Here is a 21,919-nt window from a genome sequence, read left to right as displayed (position 1 = left end):
CTTGAAACTCGAAATATTCCAGGAACCCTATTTTATTTAAGAGGTTTGTCTTTGTCTTAATGTTTTTTATTTACGTAGGTTCCGTTCATTTGATTTCTTCCTACCTTACTCTCTTTGGAAATTCTCAAGTGGCAGTTTGCTAATGTGAGAGAAAAGAAAAGGGACAAAGTTTGGGCAGATTCTGGATTGTATAATCATGATTATGTAACCACTTCTTTAACCTCTGTTTGCCCTGCTTCTCTCTTGTAAGCACATTTAAGTGAAGTGAATGGATTTACTCGTCCTTTGCTGTACAGATGGGGCAGCAGAGGGAGCTCTAACACCAAGCCTTTATGCTTGGCTGGGAGCCCTCCCATCCCTGTGGTTTGGTCTAAGTGCCTGTGAACCTGATTCCTGGCTCTGGAATTGGTTTTGTAGGTGTTTGAAGGTCTCCCCACGAAAAGCACTCCGTTCTTCGAATGTGGAGGTTCTGATGGACCCATCTTCCGTTTTCGGCCTCTTCAGTCAATAGATGATTGAATGCCAAAAACGAATCTTGTACCTCTAATTGTTAGGGGCCAATCAGTTAAGTCTCACAGTTAGAAATAATATTCTAGAAGAAACAAACACTTAAGGTACACTAAAGTTGGCTTTGTGGCTTTGTGACTAAAAGCATCCTTCTTTGACCCCTCAGTTGATTGTGGCCCTTGATCCCCTGTACCCCCGTTTTGAGTGTGGGTTTTCTCCTGTAAGTGTAGAAAAGTAAGAAACCACTTTGGTCACCACACATTGACACTCCCCTTAGCCAGGTGCCATCTGCTAGCTGATGAGCTGAAGTTGGTAAAGTAGAGGGACTTCTGGCTCTTTCAGTTCACTTCCCAGCAGGGAAGCCTTGTAAAGGTTTTACTCCGGAGCTAAAAACACAAGGCGTCTCTTTCCCTCTGAATGTGTTACTTCAGATGTTGGGGTTTTCTTACCTGCTTTCTTTCTCTTTGGCTAATTGCAGGGCTCAGCGGCTACAAGAAGAAAAAAATAAAAGAGCAACTGGCGCCCTTAGGAAACGGGAGTTGAATGTCCAGAATATCGAGGAGACCTATGACCAAAAGCTCAAGAATGAGCTGCTCAAGTAATTGCTTGGCCTTGTTAAAGAAATCCCGTGTTTGAATTAAGCTGCTGGAAACATGGCCACTCTGATGAAGTAGATAGAGCCGATGGTTGATGGCAAAATTGAGGGTTGAAAAACATCTATGTTGTCATTGGTAGCCCAGCCTTTCCTGTGAGCATTTAAGATGGGTTTAAAAAGGTACAGAGAATAGCCTGCTCTGCTCATTTGACAAAAAAAAAAAAAAAAAAAAATTGTTTTTAACATTTGTTTTTGAGAAAGCAAGACAGAGTGCAAGCAGGAGGAGCAGCAGAGAGGGGGGACCCGGAATCCAAAGCAGGCTCCAGGCTCTGAACTGTCAGCTCAGAGCCCAACACAGGGCTCAAACTCCTGAACCACAAGGTCATGACCGAAGCCAAAGTTGGACACTCAACACACTGAGCCCACCCAGGCATCTCTCATTCTTACTCCTAGCTTCTCTGACACTTTCTGAGTGCCTGTGGTTTGTTTGTTTTAAGTTGTTAGGGCACTTTACGACTTGCTCAGTTTGCACAGCCAAGAAGTCATAACATTGAAATTAATAAGTGCTCAGTTAATAGTAAATGCATGTGTAGCGAAGAGAGGATTCAACTCAGCTTCTCAGGGTATTTATTAGTAATTGACCTCATTTTTATTGCCTTGCTCTTAATTTGTCATTGTGCCATTACATCATACCTGCAAGGGTTTCTGGAGGCTATTTTACTTTTGAGAGAATGAGGACAAGCAGGGGAGGGGGCAGAGAGAGAGAGAGAGAGATGGAGACGGAGACAGACAGACCCAGAATCTGAAGCAGGCTCCAGGCTCTGAGCTGTCGGCACAGAGCCTGACATGGGGCTCAAACTCATGAACCATGAGACCATGACCGGAGCCAAAGTCAGATGCTCAATCAACTGAGCCACCCAGGCTCCCCTGGAGGTTGTTTTTAAACACTGCTGTTAAAGATAAGTAGGCGGCGTCTGGGTGGCTCAGTCGGTTAAGCGTCTGACTTCGGCTCAGTTCATGATCTCATGGTTGGTAAGTTTGAGCACCACGTCGGGCTCTGCGCGGACAGTGTGGAGCCTGTTAGGGATTCTGTCTGTCTCTGTCTCTGTCTAATTAAAAACAAAACTTAAACACCATTTTCATTGTATGACTTTTGAAACAATGGATTTTAGTACGTATTTTATGTCCACTCCTCTAACCTACTAGTGAACACTGAAGTAGCTCTAGTCATTAAATGCAGAATAAATGAAACACGTACATGTGAATTCAGCATAGCCGTGGATACAGAGAACTGTTGGGTATCGTTTGTCTTGGTGTGTCCTTGGAGGCCTCGGGTGTCCTTCTATGGTTTCAGCCAGTGTTGAATTTGGGGGGACATCATGGGAGTGCCTCTCTGTTTTCTCTGACCTCTGAACCGCAAAGTCAGTTGGCAACAGCTGGTGGAGGTGGCTGAAACCCCGTAAGATGAGCCTTTGGGTGTCTCTAATTCAGATCTCACGCTGTTGGCGGTCGGCCGTCAGGACTGTGCTCAGCCCCTAAGGGCAAAAGTTCCTCTCTGAGGGAAGAGAGACGGGACGGGTGAATTGCAAGTGACCGACTTGGTTATCATTTGGGATTTAGGGCCCGTCACGCACACCGGAAGTTTAACTTAATTGACTTCTTGGTGTCGGTCGAGACCAAGGGAGAAATAATTGTGCTTGGTGACCTCGCAACAACAGGACCCTTCGTTTTGTGTGATTGAGTTTGGGGACCAAATTTACAGGATCACAACAGTTCTCCAGACCTTTCACGTTTGGAATTCAGATCCTTGGCTCTCTTCTTGAGAGAGTCTGAGGTTTGCACGTGGTCACTTTCAGTGCCCCGGTCCCGTAGATAAGCTCGGGTATTGATAGTCCATCCAGGAGAATGACAAGCTCATTTTAGTTTTTCTGACCTGCAGGTATCAACTTGAACTCCAGGACAACTATATCGCTAGAACTCACAGGCTGATAGAAGATGAAAGGAAGAATAAAGGTGACTCTGGGGACAAGCTGTGTTCACTGTGACAGAGGCTATTAGCTTGCGAGTGCCTGTTCTGTATTCTAAAAAACCTAGCGTTTACACCTGGTGTTACTGCAAAAAGTACATGGTTTTTATTAATCTTACAAAATTGGTTTTTTAATACATTTTTGTGAATCTTCACATTTAACCTTTCATATATTCGCAAAGGTTAGCGATTCACAAGCAGGATTTTATCCAACTTTCTTTCAGTGTATTTTGATAGATGTGACTATCAAGAAAGTGGCAGCGACTTTTTGCCATCGGGTAAATACTACTCTTAACCACGAGACACTACAATTTTTACTTCCGGAAAATTGTAACTTCTCTGTCCCTGTGATCTAGTTTATTTCTTCTACTTCTAATGTATTCGTATGCTTCATGATATTTTCACGTGACATAGAATCTTTTTTGGGTAAGTTTTTTTTATTTGAGAGAGAAAGGAACCCCAAGTAGGCTCCACACTGTCAGTGCAGAGCCCGATGCGGGGATCAAACTCCTGGAACTGTGAGATGACGATCTGACCCAAAACCAAGAGCCGGATGCTTAACCAACAGAGTGACCCAGGTGTCCCTACTTGACCTATAATCCCTTAAATTCTTGAATACATTAGCCCAAGAGTAGGAAAGCTGGATAATTTTTTAGTCTTTGGGATACTTGACATCTTAATATATTTCCGGGAATTTGTCGATGAAAAGAAGTTAAACTTCTAGTGGCGATTTCAAATGGACTCTTGGGAGTAAACCAGGGCTAAGCACTTGATGCTGACCGGCGAGGTCACCCCGTGTACATCTGCTCGCAGCTAGCCCATGGAGGCTGATACTTCTATGTGCTGTCACGCGTTCGGCAAATCAGGGTTTTGATGTTACATCTCCATAGACCGTGTGAGATGAAGTGAAAATGACAAAATCGTAAATACAGAATCCCAACAGACAAATCTGTCTTTAAGGAAGTTCCGACCTGACGGCGTGCGGGCCCTGTGCTCAGAGCCGATGGTGTAAGTGGTGACTTTTGTGCAGCAGGACTAGGCTTGCCGCGTATTTGACTGTTACTTGCCGTCACATGTTGAGTAACGGGGCTTGTTTCTTACTTGGCTGCTGATTTGTTTTGACCTTGACATCTGCTATTCAGATAATGAAATAATGGTCATTAGGTGTGACACAGTGGCCATAAGTTATTAAACGACTTGTATTCACTAGGAAAACTTAATGATGTTAATTGGTTGGCTCTTTTCTTTCAGAAAAAGCTATACATTTGCAAGAGGAGCTCACAGCTATTAATGCGAAAAAGGAAGAATTTGGTCATTCTGTAAAACGTGTCAAAGAGCTCGAGGTAATGAAGTCTTGTGTTTTGAAATCGACATGAGGCAATATATGAACCTAGAGCTTTAGTCCTGCGTGATTTATCTTACGTTGTCCTCTTGACATGTTGGGACTTGTTTCCATCTTAGTCTCCTGGGAAAGCACAGCAAGAGGATGTCCTTTGGGGCCTAGATCCCTGCCTGAATCCTGTGTCTCTCCCGTTCTGCATGTGTGCCTTGGGGCAAGCTCTGTGACCTCAGACGACTCCTGTGTAAACTCTGGGATGTTCCCGCCATGCGTGGTTGTGGAGGGAGTTCGGGGAGCTAAGTTTTGCACGTCGTATGCGGCTTGTATGCACTAGCTTCTACCTCAGCCTCTTCTCCCTTCCCATCAAGGGCAGGAAAACTTCCTGTCAGGATGTCAGGATCTCCCAGCTTAAAACCCGATGAGATGCGCTTGTCACATGCCACTGTTACTTCACTTGGATTAAGCTGTGTGTTTGCGGGGCACCTGGGTGGCTCAGTCGTTTACAGCGTCCAACTTCGGCTCAGGTTGTGATCTCACAGTTCGTGGGTTCGAGTCCTGCGTCTGGCTGTGTGGTGACAGCTTGGAGCCTGGAGTCTGCTTTGGATTCTGTGTCTCCCTCTCTCGCTCTTTTTTCTGCCTCTCTCAAAAAAAATAAAAACTTCTGTGCTATGTGAAGGACAGAGGTGGAACTTGAGGTACATAAAATGTTAGGCACAGAACCTATTTTTGTAGCTTGTTTTGTAGCATTTTAGAGAACATAGTTTGTAAGGACTTGTGTATTAGAGAACTCTGTAGGCTTCTGTAACCACACTTGAGCTGTATTGTACTACTAAGAGGAAAGCACCCCACAGTACGTTAGTGAGATCTCCCCCTTTGATACTTAAATGCCTTGCTGCAATCTGGGGTTGATTTGGGGGGCCCTTAGTTGCCTCTGGAGGAGAGGACTTCTACTGTGGTTCGCGTCTCCTTGCAGAGAAACAGACTTGGGTCAGATGACCTTCATTAAATCGTGGCGCCCAGCCTCAGGCAGCTTGGCAGCCTGGACGTAGGCGGGACTGTAGCCACCCACTGTTCACACACAGGTGTTGCTGTTTCGATTCCAGCTGGAGTTAGAGTCGGTCAGAACCCAGTCTTTGGCGATAAGCAAGCAAAACCACCTGCTGAGAGAAAAGGTGAAAGAAATGAGTGACTATTCGCTACTGAAACAAGGGAAACAGGAGCTTCAGGCGCAAAATAAATTACTTAAACAACAGCTGGAAGAGACCAGAAGTGAGAACTTGCGTCTTCTAAACCGTAAGTCTTGTCTTGTCCGGATTGGCGTGACTTTGTGATTGACACTGGCTCAGTATTCCGAAACTGCTCTGTCCTGTAAGGGAGGCTTCAGTTGAGAAGATTTTCTCAAATTTCGTGGATTGAAGGTACATTCTTTTCACTCGCTGCCACGAAATTGCATCACTAACAAGTTTTCAACTGTATAAATATGCCTCTCTGGGTGGCCCTCGGCTCTCCTTTCCTCTGAATGCTGGTTGGGTTTGGCCAGCGGGGACACACTCCTGTGCTTGGAGGGAGAGAAAAGAGTGAGGTCGAGGTGGCTGTGATCCCTTCTGCGTCTCCTCCCGTGCGGTAGGCCGGGGCGGGCCGTGGGCCTCAGCCAGGCAGGAGCCCAGGCCTTGGCTTTTCAGGGCTCTGTACCTGCTCACGGTCTCCGGGTCTGGGAATTCCTCCCCTCCTGACCCTCCAGGCCCTAGGAGTGTTGACAACAGGGCCCCGGTAGCCCGGGAAACTACACTGTCCTTCGTGGCTACCCGATGTGAGTCCCTTTATTGAAGGATCTTCTGGTGACCCGAACTGGGGATACCATCTGCTTTCTGCCTGGACCCTAAGTGCCACTGACAGATGCCCAGGTCGGACTGGACCTCGGGGCAGTCGTTGGCAGGTTCTGACAGGGCAGATAGGTGGGCTTGCATGTTAATTTCTGGATTTGAAAGAATTCTTTTACTGGGAGTACAATCCTGGAGAGCTGTAAAGTGTGCAGTCATGTGCATTAAATTCTCTTGGGGCGTCTGGGTGGCTCAGTCGGTTAAGTGACTAACTCTTGATTTCGGCTCAGGTCATGATCTTGCAGTTCATGAGTTGGAGGCCCTGCGCCGGGCTCCGCACTGACAGCGCGGAGCCTGTTTGGGATTCTTTCTTTCTCCCTGTCTCTGTCCCTCAGTGCTTGCGTGCGTACGCGTGCTCGGCCTCTCTCTCAAAATAAGTAAACTTAAACTTTTTTTAAAGTAATTCTTTGGGAAGTTGGTGAGTCGAGATGGCTCTTAGTCTCCTTAATTACTATCATGTACAAAGGGAAGAACAACGTAAAGCCTCTTGAGCTGCTTTTGTTAGGTGAAACGAGAAAACGTGAGGCTGGTGACGAGCAGGCTTTTTTACCTTCACAGACCTGGCTCAGCCTTCTCCAGAGCTGGTGGCTTTTCAGAAAGAACTAAAGAAAGCAGAGAACGCTATCGTGTGTGAGCATAAGGAGTTCGAGACCCACAGGCAGGCCCTGCAAAAGCAGCTGCAAAGTGAAGTGAGTACTGCCTGGCTCACCCAGGCATCTGGGCGGGCCGCTCTGTGGGCCTGGGGACTCGGTGTGTGCCACACCGGCACCAGTCAGCCGGTGGCATCAGAAATGAGCCCCCAGTCTGCTGATTACTCCCCCAGTGTTCTTTGTCCTTGGAGAAAACTCTCAAGCTGTTGTGTGACCTTAGGTTCCCCATAGTAATAAAACCGAGAGGAAAGTAAACCCCCCTGAACACGCAGTTTTCGAATCCCTGTTGGTGCTCCCTGGTAAAAGTACCTGATTCCCCCCCTGTGATGCAACAGTATCGATGCTCTTTCTGACGTCTGCCTCTTGTGCTGGAGTAGCTGTTGTTGGAGAGGAGTGAAAAAGGAGCTGTGGAACTTGCTAGTGGGTTCTGTTGTTGTTTCATCTGGACCCCGGGGGTGATGGGTGTCTGGCTGCTGAGAATTGGCCAAATCGACAAAGAACATCAGCCCGATGAGAGAATTGTGCCTTTGGAAGTATGCTGTGTGATTGGTTTTACATTGATTTCTTTTCCTTCTCTAAATCTTGGCAGATTGAACGTTCTACACAGCTGAAGGCCCAGATCCTCGATTATGAAGATTCCGTAAAGAAATTAACGAGAGAGGTGGCCGATTTGAAATTGCAACTGACACAAACCCAGACGGGTTAGACACCTCTTTAACTTGTGTGTGGGTGGGTGTGTGGGTGCACACGTGGGAGAGAGAATGCGAGCAGCTTCTGATGCTTGTGAACATGTAATGATGATGCTTCAGTGAAGTTGTAATTCTCACAGTAGGGAACAGCTATAGAAATGTGTCACCTTAGAAGTAAAACTCTTGTCTTGGGGCACCCGGGTGGCTTAGTCAGTTAAGCGTCCGACTTCAGCTCAGGTCATGACCTTGCTGTTGTGGGATTGAGCCCCATGTTAGGCTCTGTGCCGACAGCTCAGCCTGGAGCCTGCTTAGGATTCTGTATCTCCCCCTCCCCGCTCTGCGTGAAGAAAGCAGGCCTGTGAAGCCATAGCTGGTACATGCACTCTCTTGATAAATGTTGATCATGACTGCAGCTTCAGAAAGTGTTGAATGTGCGAGTTTGTCCTGAATACTTTGATTTTTGCAAAATAATGCTCTTGATCTCTTTTAACTCTATCCTCCACCTTTTCCCATCCTTTCTCACACTGTCGTTTTGTAACCCATAGCCCTAGAGAACGAGGTGTACCGCAACCCAAAGAACTCTCTGCTTGATCGGCCCATCAGCGGATTAATGGGTGGCAACGTGGTGGTACCTCACAACGGTGACCTGAACGGGGATTTCTTGAAAGATGCTTTCGGACTGGAAAGGCTGATGGCAGGCATGCTTCTGTCGAGGATCGCAAGTGACCCAAGTGTGAGCGCCAGGAGTAGTTCCCCCGATTCTGACCTGGAGTTTGTAGCCAAGACCAAGGCAAGGGTGAAAGAGCTAGAGCAAGAGGCCGAACGTTTGGAGAAAGCTTTCCGAACTTACCATCCAAGAGTTCATCCACGCCCCACGGGAAGGTCTTCAGCCAAGAGCCCGCCACCCCTGCATGCGACAGGAACGCTCAAAAAGACCACTTCCGGCTTCCCTGGAAGACGTACTTCCGCAGAGGACGCGGCTGTCCCTGAGCAGCCTCTGGCAGGCACACCCGAGGAGGACAGGAGCAGCGCTTCGGCTTCTGAGGCGCGGCCGCGCAAGGGCACGCCCTCCAGACGCCTCTCCTCCACTTCCCTGCCCAAGGCCAAGAGGAGCCTCCTTGCTAAAGTGTATCTGGAAGGTGAGCTGCCAAGAGGGTTGCGGGGTGCTCTGCATTTGGAAGCTTCTGGTGCTCAGAGGGCCTCTGAACCGAGTGAGAGTGCAGCCTGGGACGGCAGGAAGGAGCAGGAGCTGAGCCTGGCAGGGCCCGAGCTCCAGCAGTCATGTCCTCGGTCTCAACCTGCCTTGTCTGGCTGACGGTGGCATCTCCCACACGGGGCGGGGATGCCGAGGGAGGTAGTGGGGTAGTGTCCCATTTTAGCATTTTCCTCGGCGGGCAGACCTGTGCTGAGTGACCGGCGGCTTTCCCTTTACCTCTGGTGAGTTGCATATGTTTGTCACTGCTGTAGTTGTATTTAGGTGCTTGAATCATCCGTTTGGTAGATCATCTATGTGTCCTACCCAACTGTTTGCAAGGGTAATGTTAGCTTTTTCAAGGTAACAGAACTGTTCAGAAACGACGTTGCTACCTTCTCCTTGCAATTTGTAATGGTCAAGCTTTCTGCCCCTTAGGTGGGGACAGATCCCGTGCTGCTGGCTGCATTCCTGGTCCTGAGACAACGCCCCAGCCATCACCCTCTGAGTCCGGGCACAGCCCTTCCCTCCACCTGCTGCCCAGCCCTCCGGAGCAGGCCAGGTAACCCCGCCTTCCCCTCGGCCACACCCACTCTGGGTAGCCTCACTGGTCTCACGCTGGACTTGTTGGGGGTTTGGGGGATATGAAAGACCACGTAGCAGTACAGAATTTGTAATCAAATTGTAAGATGACGTACGATCTTTGAGAATCCTCTAAATAACCTGCTTGGAGAAAATAACTCCTTTTAGCAAGTAAGTAATTTCTACTGGTTTGCCAAGCTTGGCGTGTAGAATAGAGATGATGGGGTCAATAAACATCTTCATAGTTGCAAGAGTAGACTCAGTTTATAAAGATAAAACCAATGTACAAAACATGCAAAAACAAATGCAGTTGAAAACAATTTTTGGGTCCCCTGGAGGGCTCAGTCGGTTAAGTGTCTGACTTCGGCTCAGGTCATGATCTCACGGTTTGAGTTTGAGCCTCGTGTCGGGCTCTGTGCTGACAGCTTGGGAGCCTGGAGCCTGCTTCGGATTCTGGGTCTCCTGCTCTCTCTGCCCCTCCCCTGCTCATTCTGTGTCTCTGACTCTCTAAAAAATATTTTAAAAAAGTTGAAAACATTTTCACACATTGTTAGTCACTCAAAAATATTTCGGCATTTAAAATATAAACAACGTTCTAATTTTTTTTTTTTTGGACCCGAGTATAGTTGACTCACGATGTTGGATTCGTTTCAGGTGTACAGGATAGTGATTGGACTCTGGACGTTATGCTGTGCTCCCCACGAGTGTAGCTGCTACGCAGTATTGTTAGACTCCCCTTGAGCGAATTCCCTGTGCTGTACCTTTCATACCCGTGGCTTCCTCGTTTCCTAAGTGGAAGCCTTTACTTCCCACCCACCTTCACCCTTCTGCCCACCCCTCCACTCCCTCTCCCAACTGTCAGTTTGTTTTCTGTATTTAGAGGTCTTACTCTTTCTTATTCACTTATTCTTGAGATGCCACATAGAAGTGAAATCATAGGGTATTTGTCTTTCTCAGTCCGACTTATTTCATTTAGCATCATGCCCTCTAGGTCCATGCGCGTTGTTGCAAATGGCAAAAATCGCATCCTTAATTATGGCTAATATCCCGTTAGGTATAGGTGCGTGTATACATGCTTACACGCCCACGTTTCTTTATCCATTCTTCAGTCAGTAGATACTCGGGTTGCTTCTGATCTTGGCTATTGTAAGTAATGCTGCTGTGAATAGAGGGGTGCATAGATGTCTGCAAATTAGTATTTGTTGTCTTTGCATAAATACCCAAGAGTGGAATTCCTAGATGATCTGGTAATTGTATTTTTAATCGTTTGAGGAAGCTCCGTATCGTTTTTCAGTCGCTGCACCACTTGGCTTTCCCACCAACAGTGCTGGAGGGTTCCTTTCTCTCTACACCCTCACCAACACTTGGTGGTACTCGGTGTTTTGATTCTAGCCATTCTGACACATGTCACCTGATCTCTCCTTGTAGTTTTAATTTGCGTTTTCCTGATGATGAGTGATGTTGGGCATCTTTTCCTGTGTCTTTTTGCCATCTGCGTGTCGTCTCTGGGAGCTGTCTCTTCAGGTAGTCCGGCCTTTTTGGTAGGGTTATTTGGATTATTGGTGTTGAGTTGTATAAGTGCTTTACATATTTTAGTTTTCTTTTTTGAGAGAGTAGGAGAGGGGCAGAGGAAGAGGGAGAGAGAATCTTAAGCGGGTTCCGTGCCAGCACAGAGCCCTACACAGGGCTTGATCTCACGACTGTGACATCATGACCTGAGCCAAAAGCAAGAGTCCTGATACTTAACGGACTGAGCCAGCCAGGTGCCCCTACGTGTTTTGGACATCATTGGATTTATCATTTACAAATCTCTTCTCCCATTCGGTAGGATGCCTTTTGTTTGGTGATGGCTTTTTTTTTAAGCTGTGGAGAAGCTTTTTATTTTGATGTAGTCCCAGTGGTTTTTTTTTCTCTTGCCTCAAGAGACCTACCTAGAAAAATGTTGCGAAGGCTGCTGTCACAGAAATTCCTGCCTGTGCTTGCTTTGAGGATTTCTATGGATTCAGGTCTAAGGTTTAGGTCCTTAGCTTCTTTTGAGTTGATTTTTGTGTTGGGTATAAGAAAGTGGTCTAGTTTCTTTGTTTTGCATGTAGCTGTCCAGTTTTGCCAGCATCATTTACTAAAGAGGCTGTCTTTCCCCATTGTATATTGTTGCCTCATGTGTCAGATTAATTGGCCATATTAGTGTGAATTTCTTTTTGGGCTCTCTATTCTGTTTGATGGACGTGTCTATTTCTGTCAGTGCCATATGGTTTTGATTACTATAGCTTTCCAGCATATCTTGAAATCTGGGATTGTGATCCCACCAGCTTTGATCTTCTTTCTCAAGATTGCTTTGGCCCTTTGGGGTCTTCTGTGGTTCCATACAAATCTTAGTATTTGTTCGAGTTCTATTAAAGATGCTGTTGGGGGGGCACCTGGGGGCTCAATCGGTTGAGCATCCGACTTTGGCTTGTGTCATGATCTCACAGTTTGTGGGTTGCAGCCGCATGTCGGGCTCTGTGCACACAGTTCAGAGCCTGGAGCCTGCTTTGGATTCTTTCTCATTCTCTCAAAAATAAACATTATAAGATTATTTTTAAAATGCTGTTTGTATTTCGATAGGGATTGCATTGAATCTGTAGATTGCTTGGGGTAGCAGGGACATTTGAACAACGTTACTTCTCACAATCCATGAGCATGGACTGGCTTTCTGTTGGTGTCCTCTTCAGTTTCTTTTATCAGTGTTGTATAGTTTTCCAAGTACAGGTCTTTCAGCTCCTTGGTTAGATTTATTTCTAGGTATTTTACTATTTTGGGTGCAATCGTAAATGGAGTTATATTTTTGTACTACTTCATTAATAGGGTACATAAATGCAACTGATTTCTGGGTATTTTTCTATCCTGCAACTTCACTGAATCCATTTATTCTAATAGTTTTTTGGTGGAGTCTCTAGGGTTTTCTATGTATAGGATCATGTTGTCTGCAGAGAGTGACCGTTGACTTCTTCCTTTCCAATGTGGATGCCTTTTGTTTGTTTTTGAGAGAGACCGAGAAAGAGCATGTGTGCAAGTCGGGGAGGGACAGAGAGAGAGAGAGAGAGGGAGACACAGAATCTGAAGCAGGCTCCAGGCTCTGAGCTGTCAGCACAGAGCCCGACGCGGGGCCTGAACTCACGAACCATGAGCTCATGACCTGAGCCAAAGTCAGCTGCTTAACTGATTTAGCCCCCCAGGTGCCCCATGGATGCCTTTTCTCATCTGATTGCTGTGGCTAGGACTTCTGGTACTATGTTGAGTCAAAGTGGGAAGAGTGGACCTCCTTGGCTTGTTCCTGATCTTAAGAAGTTCCAATTTGCATATAATGGAAGTAAACCCTCAATTGGTAGTGGGTCCTGGGGTACGACTGCTTAAGCAGACGTGGGTGGGTGTGTTCAGGAGCACAGGGGTGGGTGGCTCAGTCTGGGATTCGGGTCTCCTGTGGGACCCTTGTTGATGCCTAGTCCCCATAGCAGGAGATGCTGACTCCTTCGTTCTGGGCTTCTGCATGTGGATTCCATTTTCTTGTACAGAGTTGAAAATTGCCACGTGTGCCTATTATCCTAAATCGTGTTAATGGTTTTTAGATCACTCTTGTAATAAAGCCAAAAAGAAAGACGAGACACGTGTGCTGAGGGAGGGCTGTTTAGTTTACAGGGGGCTTGGAGTGTAGCACTCTTAGCCGGCACGTGCTGGCGGTGTGCACAATTGTTTTCAAAACGCTTTCGGGTTCTTTAAGAAATGAACTGCTCCCGGGAACAGCATGGTGATGAGGGTAGCACTTCTCTCCCAGCCAGTGCGTGGGGGGTGCCCACTGCAGCGTAGCCCTTGTTGTCTGTGAGTCCAAGGAAAACTGCTCTTCTGCAACAGTTTCTTGAGTCCCAAAGAGTTTGCGTCATCCTGCGCTCTGGGGTTTTATATTCCTTCAACGTGACATCCTTGAATTTTATTCTTCCAATCCAGTCTTCATCAAAGACAGACAGAACTTGAAGAACAAGGAGAACTTTCAGATCCAGACAAGCCACCTTTTAAGGACAATGAGGAATTTGGATCATCTTTTGAATGTAAGTTCAAATAGGAGTCCTGGTTTTTAGAAGTTAAGAATGTAGAAAGCTTAGTTCTGGTGAAACATAACCACGGTCATAAAAAGCGAAGCTGTTACAGATTAGGACATTTTGATTTTTGTGGTAAAACCACAGATATTAACATACTGCCTCATTTTTAAATCACAAAGATTTTCGGGGGGTGGGGGGTTGTTCGGAGTTCTGTTCGTTAAATGTTTCTGGATAGTTCACCATTTCAGAGTGGGAGCTAAGCCTCTAATTGAATCCTCAATTCAGTTTACCACTTTTGGGATTGCCTCAGATTTAAAATGATTTTTTTTGTTTGTTTCTCCTTTTATGGAACACGAGCATGCTAAGTTAGATTTGTTTGAATTACACTGATTCCATTGACTGCCTCAGATTTAGAAAGCCCATTGTTTGATTAAAGAATAGAGGTAAAATACTACAAGCTTAAAGAGTCTAGAAATGGTATCCTGGCCATGGCCCCACTTTGTATATAAGCTGTCATCGTGTTTCGTGAGCTTCATCGCTAAGTGTGAAAGGTAGAATATTTTGAACATTTAAATGGCTTAGTAAACTTTTCAAAATCCCTGTGACTCCCCCTTGTTAGGCTCGTTAAATCATGATTTTAAATACAGTTCAAACGATTAGCAGCAACCAGGTGAGTTCTGGGACTCAGCTGATTTTCCTGTTGGGTGACGGATTTGATCGTGTGAATGAACGTGATTCTCAAAGCTAAAGAACACTTGCAGACGTGAACACGGGCAGACAGGCGGCTGTGATGCAGACTCTAGAGCTGGCCCGGCTGCTCTGGCCGAGACTTGATGCTCGGGAGCGAGCGGTTCCCCCGCCGCGCCGCACGCCCTTCCCTCGCTGTGGTTCCTGAGGACTCGCGTTCACACCTCTTGCAGATGCAGGGAGCACGCCGAGGCAGTTTGAGGTGGATGGCCTCCATCCTGCTGGCGACGTGCCTCACGTGGGTGCCACCGCCGCCGCGGTGTCTGCCGGACCTCTCGCTTGCTGCCACCCCGGCAAGTTTTGCTTTGTTTGTACTCACAAAATAAATTAACGAGTTAGTGATAGTTAATACTACTTCGTTTTCTAGTTATTTGCTTCTTCCATGCATTAAAGTCGGACAAGAAAAACCTTCCCGGGGCGCCTGGGGGGTCTCAGTAGGTTGAGCGTCTGACTCTTGATTCCCACCCGGGTCACGATGTCCTGCTTTGTGGGTTCCAGCTCTGCATCGGGGTCTGCTCTGAAAACTGGAGCCTGCTTGGCATTCTCTGGTCCCCCTGCATCGTCCCTCACCTCACACACTCTCTCTCAAAATACATAAAGGTTTTTCTTTTTTTAAAGTTGATCTACTTCAATCTTCAGGGAAGCTGATGACATTGGAGGAGAACTGGGTATCAGACTTGTCTGGCCTGGCCCACCTGGTCTTTCCTCTTCCCTTCTCCAGACCGCCTGCTTCCCTCCCCAGTGGAGACATTTGAGCTCTGCCCCAGGGCTCAGCCGACAGGCGTGTCCTTTTCTCCTTGAACCAGAGTGTTTTAGCCTCAGAGGTGAAAGGAAATGCCTCAAGTAAAACCACCCGTAGGTCCTTCCCAAACATCGGCAGAGCATCATCCCTAAAACCCATGGGATGCTTCTTGAAACCAGTCTGTTGGTTTCAGGCGCGGTTGAGAATATGAGGAATCACTGAAAGGAGCAAGAGGGTTGGTTTTTGCTGATTCCAGAGCAAGTCATTTCTGGAAAGTGCTCACTCAGACTCAATCAAGAGCCTTTTGCATATTGGATGCTTTTCTGGAAGCTGCCCCTGCTTCATGCAGCTTCTAGCAGGACAGTCAGCAGGCCATGGCTGATGGCATCCGATAGGAAGCTGATGGGGACAGTGGTGCCCTAGAGCAGCTCTGATGGGCAGACACTGGAGTGAGTAGAGAATAGAAATAATGCAATAGAATAAGGGACACGAACTGAGTTGACGGGCCTTCTGTTTGTGACAGGTACTGTACGTTACAATAAATGGCTTCTTAAATTACTCTTAAACGGTGGGGTTACGTTTTGATCGTTGAGGAACTCTCAGGTCTGTTGTTGTTTCACGTCTTCGTCTGGGCGCCAAGGGAGGTAAAGCCTAAAACTTACTATCTTTGTGCCAGTGGAAACCGTGCTTTTCTTGGCTCTTCCATCCGAAAAGGTTTCCCTCTGCCACTCTGGAGCCACCAAGTACACCTCGCAGCGAAGGAGCCCTTTCCTCATTGTCTCTTGAAATCTTCCCCCAAACGGCATCCTCGCCCTGAGGTCGCCACTCCGTACGAGTGACGTGCCTCCAGCGAGGAGGCTGCGTTTTTGCCTGTGCAAGTGGCCAGCGGCCGCCTCTGGGGTTCGAATTTCATGACCAGGATCAAGTGGAGACTGCTGCCGCTCTCCTGTGGGAGACGCTAACTTTTGGTTGGTGACTAGAGCACAGCCACGAGGCTGGAAGTCCCGTCGTGAATCTGTGCTTGTCTGTGTGTTAGCCTTGCTGGGAAAGCTGAGGTTCTGGACCAGAGCTGGAGGAGAGAGGTCAGCGTAGTCCTCTGTGGAACTGAGATCAAGTTAAACACGTGAGGCGTGGGGACGTGTGTTGGCAGCCTAGAGAACAGGCGATTCAAACCCGGACCTTGGCCGGAAGGGACAGAAGTAGGGAGACGGGTGCTTATGGGTCTTGACAAGGCAGGGACAAGGTACTGTGTGAATATGGCGCCGAAGTGGCCACTTGTCACTGTAGGAATGAGGAGCTCACAGAAGATGTGGCATTCAGGTGAGGGCTGGCATCCTGGGTGGGGCTTGGGGGAAGGGAGCACATCTGCTTGAGGAGGACGTGCGAGCGGGTAGCAGGGCAGACGGCGCTGTACTCGGGCACCCGTGTGCGTGCCGGCGCCTAGACGGGAGGTTTCGGACGTGAACGTTCAGGTGATCCAGGAGGTCAGGCAGGAAGGGAAAAGGCAGTTTGGCACTCGACCGCCACGGGTTTGGATTCCACCGGAGCGGAGCGTGTGCACAGCACATCCGGAAGTGACTGGTGCTCACGCAGGTGAAGGTGGGCTGCCTGGAGAGACCTTGGTCACGGAGACCCTCGACCAAGTGATGTCGGCCACCTGGGTGAACGGTGATGAGGACCTGAACTGCAGCAGGAGGAGGAAGAGGAAAGTGTAAGCCCTGGTGACCGAGTGGACGTGGTGTGGCCAAGAGCATGACTCCAGGGACAAGGATGAGGAGTTCAGCTAGGAAGCCAGGGCTGCAGGATCTCCTGTGTCGATGGCAGGGAGCCCGGTAGAAACATGGGTGTGAGCAAACATGGAGAGAGGTCAGGACCGGAGAGGGAGGTGTGGGAAAGGTGGGGGATCAGCCCGGCGGAGGTGGGCGGCGGCAGTTACTTGGCTAGACCAGGGGGAGGGTGTGGTGGTGTCCCATGGGAGGTGCAGGAGAGACTGCAGCACCCCTGCACGGGAGCAAGGCGGGGAGTTACAAGAGGGCTGTGTCTGGGCGCCTGGGGGGCGGGGCTCAATCAGGTAAGTATCCGACTCTGGGTTTCCGCTCTGGTCATGATCTCCTGTGTGGGTTTGAGCCCACGTGGGGCTCTGTCCTAACCGCACAGAGTCTGCTTGGGATTCTGTCTCTCCCCTTCTCTCTGACCCTTCCCCACTTGTGCACACACACGTTTGCGTTCTGTCTCTCAAATAAGTATACTTAAAAAAAAAAAAAAAAGGGGGGGGTGGGGGCTGTGTAAATGAATAGGGACTAACGGTTAAGTCTGAATCCTAGAGATGGGGGGAGGCTCCTAACCGGAGGCAGAAGTGGAAAGGTAGGGCTTGCCTGGGGAAGCAGTGAGGAGGTGGGCAAAGACGGGGAGAAGATGTGATGGGGGGGCGTGGGAGGCAGCTAAAGTCATCGTGGTCAGGGTGGCTTATCTGCATCTCAGCCAAGTAAAGGCGGGGTGCGGTGCTCGGAGTGGGTTTGGGGGCTCACAGATGGAACAGGCCAAGAGCCCTCTGAGAACCCGGCAGATTCTTCCTGAGGCTTGGGAAGGGCCCCTGCGAAGCAGTCCTGCTTACATCTGAAAAATCTGATGCTGGAAACGACTTGCTCTTTATTTTCTGTCCCATCAGGTGTAGATCAGAAACCAATGGGAGAACAGAAGGAAGAAGAAAAAATATGGGAACAGCACATGACAGAACAAAAGCAAAGAGAAGACATAAGGAAGAGTGAACTGCAAGAAGCTTTAGAAAGGGAACGAAGAGAACTAGAGAAGCTGGATCAAGAGCGGGTAACGATCAGTGCAACCCAATTCTCTCTACCGGCGTTGGCACGGTGCCCTTCCTGAGTCCCTTGCTCTCAGGGAGGGAGGTCCTTGCTGTGTCCCAAAGTCCTAGGAGTGGCGGCAACTTTGTCTGGTTTTGGTTTTCTACCATACAACATTCTTGCAGTATTACGGACTGTGTTCTCTATGCAGTACTTGACGTCTCTGTAACTTATAACTGGACGTTTGTACCTCTCAACCCCCTTTATTTCACCCATCCGCCACCCACCTATCCTGCTGGCAAGCACCAGTCTTCTGTATTTGAGCCTGGGTGTTATTGGTTTGTTTTTTAGATGGCACATAGAAGTGAAATCATGGGGTATCTTTCTCTGACTTCACTTAGCCTCCTACCCTCTAGGTCCATCTTTTGTCGCAAATGCCAAGATCTCCTCCTTTCTATGACTAACACTCCGTTGTCTGTATATACTACATTTCTTTTATCCATTCGTCTTTGGACGGACGGTCAGTTGCTTCCATATCTTGGCCATGGTAAATCAAGTTGCTATAAACAGAGAGGTGCATATATCTTATCAAATGAACGTTTTGGGGCTTTTTTGTATAAAGACCCGGTTACGGATTCACTGGATCCTGTGGTAATGGTATTCTCAATCTTTTGAGGAACCTTCATTCTGTTCCTCAGAGTGGCTGCACCAGTGATGACTCCTCCACATCCTCGCCAGCGTGGGTTGGTTGTTTCTTGCCTTTTCAATTTTGGCCATTCTGATGGGTGTGACGTCCTATCTGGTTGCTTTGATTTGCATTTTCCTGATGATTGATGTTGAGCATATTTTCATATCTCTGCTGGTCATCTGAATGTATTTGGAAAAATGTTTATTCAGGTCTTCTGCCCATTTTTGATTGGATTGTTTGGGGTTTTGTTTTTTTCCTGTTTTGGTATTGTGTAAGTTCTCCATATATTTTGGATAACCTTTCATTGGATATATCACTTACAAAAATGTTCTCTCATTCGGTAGGTTGTTGTTTCATTTTGTTGATGGTTTCCTTTGCTGTGCTGAAACTTGTATCTTGATGTAGTCCCAATGGTTTATTGTTGCTTTTGTTTCCCTTGCCTCAGGAGATCTATCTAGAAAAATGTCAAAGGCCAATGTCTGATGACTACCTATGCTTTCTTCTAGGAGTTTTATGGTTTCAGTTCTCACCTTGATGTCTTGAATCTTTTTGAGCTTGTTTTTAAGAATGTGGTCCAGGCGCACCTGGGTGGCTCAGTCGGTTGAGCATCCGACTTCGGCTCAGGTCATGATCTCATGCTCAGGGTTCAAGCCCCGCACCGAGCTCTGTGCTGACAGCTCAGAGCCTGGAGCCTGTTACAGATTCTGTGCGTGTGTGTGTGTGTGTGTCTCTCTCTCTGCCCCTCCCCCACTCGTACTCTGTCTCTGCCTGCCCCCCCCCTCTCAAAATAAACATAATAACGTGGTCCAATTTCCCCAGCACCATTTATTGAAGAGACTGTCTTTTCCCTACTGTATATTCTTGCCTCTTCTGTTGTAGATTAATTGACCATATTAGTGTGCGTTTATTTTGGGGCTTTTTATTCTGTTCCATTAATCGGTGTGTCTGTTTGTGCCAGTGCCATGCCGTTTGGATTACTACAGCTTCATAGTCTATCTTGAAATGTGGGATTGTGATACCTCCGGCTTTGCTGTTTAAGATTGTTTTTGGCTATTGGGTCTTTTACGGTTCCATACAAATCTTAGTATTAGTAGGTTTAGTATTACTAAAAACCTGCTTTAGGCGTCCCAATCTTCTCCTTTCCTTTAAAAGACTGAGAGAGGTTGTGTATAACATAGACCTTAGGAGTTTCACAACAAAGAGGAGCTTTTACGAGCTCATTGGCATGCATTCTCCTCTGGTCCTGGAAATAAGCCATAAATAAAGTTTATTTGTGAGAGAGGGTGGGAGGGAGAGAGGACACGCCCATGAGCGGGGGAGGAGGGGCAGAGAGCCAGAAGCCCAAGCAGGCTCTGCACTGCCGGCACAGAGCCCACCTCGGGACTTGAACTCCCATGAGATCATGACCTGAGCCAAAACCAAGAGTCAGACGCTTTAACCCACCGAGCCACCCAGGCGCCCCTAGATCTTGCCTTCTTTAAATGGGGTTTAAAGAAAGCTTCCGAGGTCAGCTAGGTGGGATGAGAGTAACCCAGGGGAAGTGACTGCTGGTCACCGGTGCCTTCCTGGGGCTCCCTCGTCCTCCTCCTTCCTCTGGGTTTGTTCTGGCCTTCTTGGTCCTGATTGTGGTTCCAGGCGTGTGGATTACTCTTGTCACTTTACACGCCTGCTGAGTCTTCTTGAAATCTTCCATATGGATGTTCTTGGACTCCTGGTTAATTTGGCCTAAAGCACAGGACACGTGAGGCGAATTAATCCCCTCCTTCATTGAGATGGCTTGTTTGGTTTCTCTTGCATGGCAATGACTTCAGTTAAGGAAATTGTTCTTTGGCATGCAGGTTGTACTTAAAGGATCAGGATTATATTACTATGCATTTTTAAACGTTTAAAAGTTGTTGTGATGTATTTGTGTTTCCTATGCTGGTGCCTATGTATTCCACAGAGGATGATTGAAGAATCATTGAAGATTGAAATGGAAAAAGAAATGGAAATGACTGTTGAAGAAACGAAAGACCAGCCTGTCTGTGGTGAAAATCCTTTAGAGAAGTACATAAGAATTCTTCAGCAACATCAAGACCAGGAGTCTGCAGATAAGGTGCTGATGCTTTGGACCGGCTGTCTGTGGAAGGGGTGCCGGGGGATGCTTTGGTTTGTTTGAAGACCTTAGGATGAGAATCTGCCTTCTCCATCGGAGACCAAAAGTAGAGGCGTAGAAGATGCAAAGTTCAAATAGAGCCTTGAATCTCTTGGCCAAATTTCAACACTTTTGTTTGGGTAAAGATGGAAGAGATCTCGATGTGTCAAATTTGATAAAAGTTGACCTGTGTCTCATTATTTTAAGAACAAGAAAGAAAAAATGAAAGGTGTATTCATGAATAAAAAAGGCATTAGTGCTGAGACCTAAATACTTAAGTCTCAGACACTAGGTGTTGAGAATGGGTAGCAGGTGGTTTATTTTGATACACCTACTAAATTTGATGTTTAGAAGTCACCTCTTTTTCAGTTTCTTAAATGACCTTTATCTCAGAGTTGTTAGAGACATCAAAGTATTGAATAAAATTCCTACATGTGTAATTTCAAAATTCTTTTTCCCTCTTGGTATCAGAGTTCAAAGGTGGTCAGAGAAGGCTCCCAAGTGGAAACACTGCCATCTAGCAACAAAGACGAAAGGTATGGTTCCCCCAACGTGACGTTGCCTGCACAAACCATCGCGTGGGGGCTTGTGTCAGCCAAGGGAAGTGTTCAGATGTTTGAGTCTGTCTGTGAGAAATGAGTGAAACAATCAAAATTTAGGGACTTCAAAAAAAAAAAAAAAAAACATACAGCATCTTTTAATTTGTGAAATTGGTTCTGAAATAAATAGTAAGCAAGGGCACAAAGCCCACAGGGAAAGAATGAGAACATGATAAAGATCCCTGAATAAATTTAACAAAAATTTAATAAAAATATTTTATTTTTCCTTTAGTTTCACAGGCTTTTCTCCCGAAGGGCCAGATGACTTCTGGTAACCATGTTTGCTGCTGACTGCCTTACCCATGTAATGTGACTTGAGGCCTGTTGATTTTCTGTAACGACACAAAATCCTCAATAAAAATCTTACGTGAAATCCCATGTGATTGTGTTTTTCATAATTTTATTTGGGTTATAAACGAAAAATCATCTAGTCTGGCAACACCTCTTCAGGCTTTGTATGACGCTAGAAGGAGCTGGGGGTGGTAGGTTTGTTTTCACCTCCCCATTTTTGTCTTGTGTGATCTGTATTCGAAAACTTACTGGCCAAGTTCCGGACCTACATTTTGGAAGTCTCCTCTGTTGCTTTCCTCTCCAGAGTTGGGCTGCCTACCCCCTGCCAAACAGGAGGCCATCTTCCCCACGCTCTCCTTCTGATCTGGCGCTGGAAATAGACAC

At 47.2% G+C, this 21,919-nt stretch overlaps 1 protein-coding gene across 4 annotated transcripts in view; it reads left to right on the top strand.

The window, feature by feature from the left end:
- The window catches only part of OFD1 (OFD1 centriole and centriolar satellite protein), a 41,921-nt gene extending 20,299 nt beyond the window's left edge, over positions 1-21,622 (top strand). For 3 of the 4 annotated variants that reach the window (XM_081794180.1, XM_081794183.1, XM_081794182.1), the window contains 14 exons: positions 986-1,105; positions 3,042-3,115; positions 4,380-4,471; positions 5,571-5,760; positions 6,906-7,036; positions 7,587-7,698; positions 8,232-8,825; positions 9,317-9,440; positions 13,442-13,542; positions 14,454-14,573; positions 17,691-17,848; positions 20,454-20,606; positions 21,117-21,181; positions 21,477-21,622. In XM_081794180.1, coding sequence (XP_081650306.1) covers positions 986-1,105; positions 3,042-3,115; positions 4,380-4,471; positions 5,571-5,760; positions 6,906-7,036; positions 7,587-7,698; positions 8,232-8,825; positions 9,317-9,440; positions 13,442-13,542; positions 14,454-14,573; positions 17,691-17,848; positions 20,454-20,606; positions 21,117-21,181; positions 21,477-21,519 — 2,077 coding nt within the window. In that variant the 3' untranslated portion in view covers positions 21,520-21,622. The remainder of the gene's footprint in view (positions 1-985; positions 1,106-3,041; positions 3,116-4,379; positions 4,472-5,570; positions 5,761-6,905; positions 7,037-7,586; positions 7,699-8,231; positions 8,826-9,316; positions 9,441-13,441; positions 13,543-14,453; positions 14,574-17,690; positions 17,849-20,453; positions 20,607-21,116; positions 21,182-21,476) is intronic. The other variant, XM_081794181.1, reaches the window with a different exon arrangement.
- Positions 21,623-21,919: the final 297 nt, after the last annotated feature.

Source organism: Panthera onca, chromosome X (assembly GCF_046562875.1).
Source record: "Panthera onca isolate mPanOnc1 chromosome X, mPanOnc1 haplotype 2, whole genome shotgun sequence".
Taxonomy (NCBI): Eukaryota; Metazoa; Chordata; class Mammalia; order Carnivora; family Felidae; genus Panthera; species Panthera onca.
Note: the sequence above shows the minus strand (reverse complement) of the source record. Positions and strands in the feature narration are given on the sequence as shown.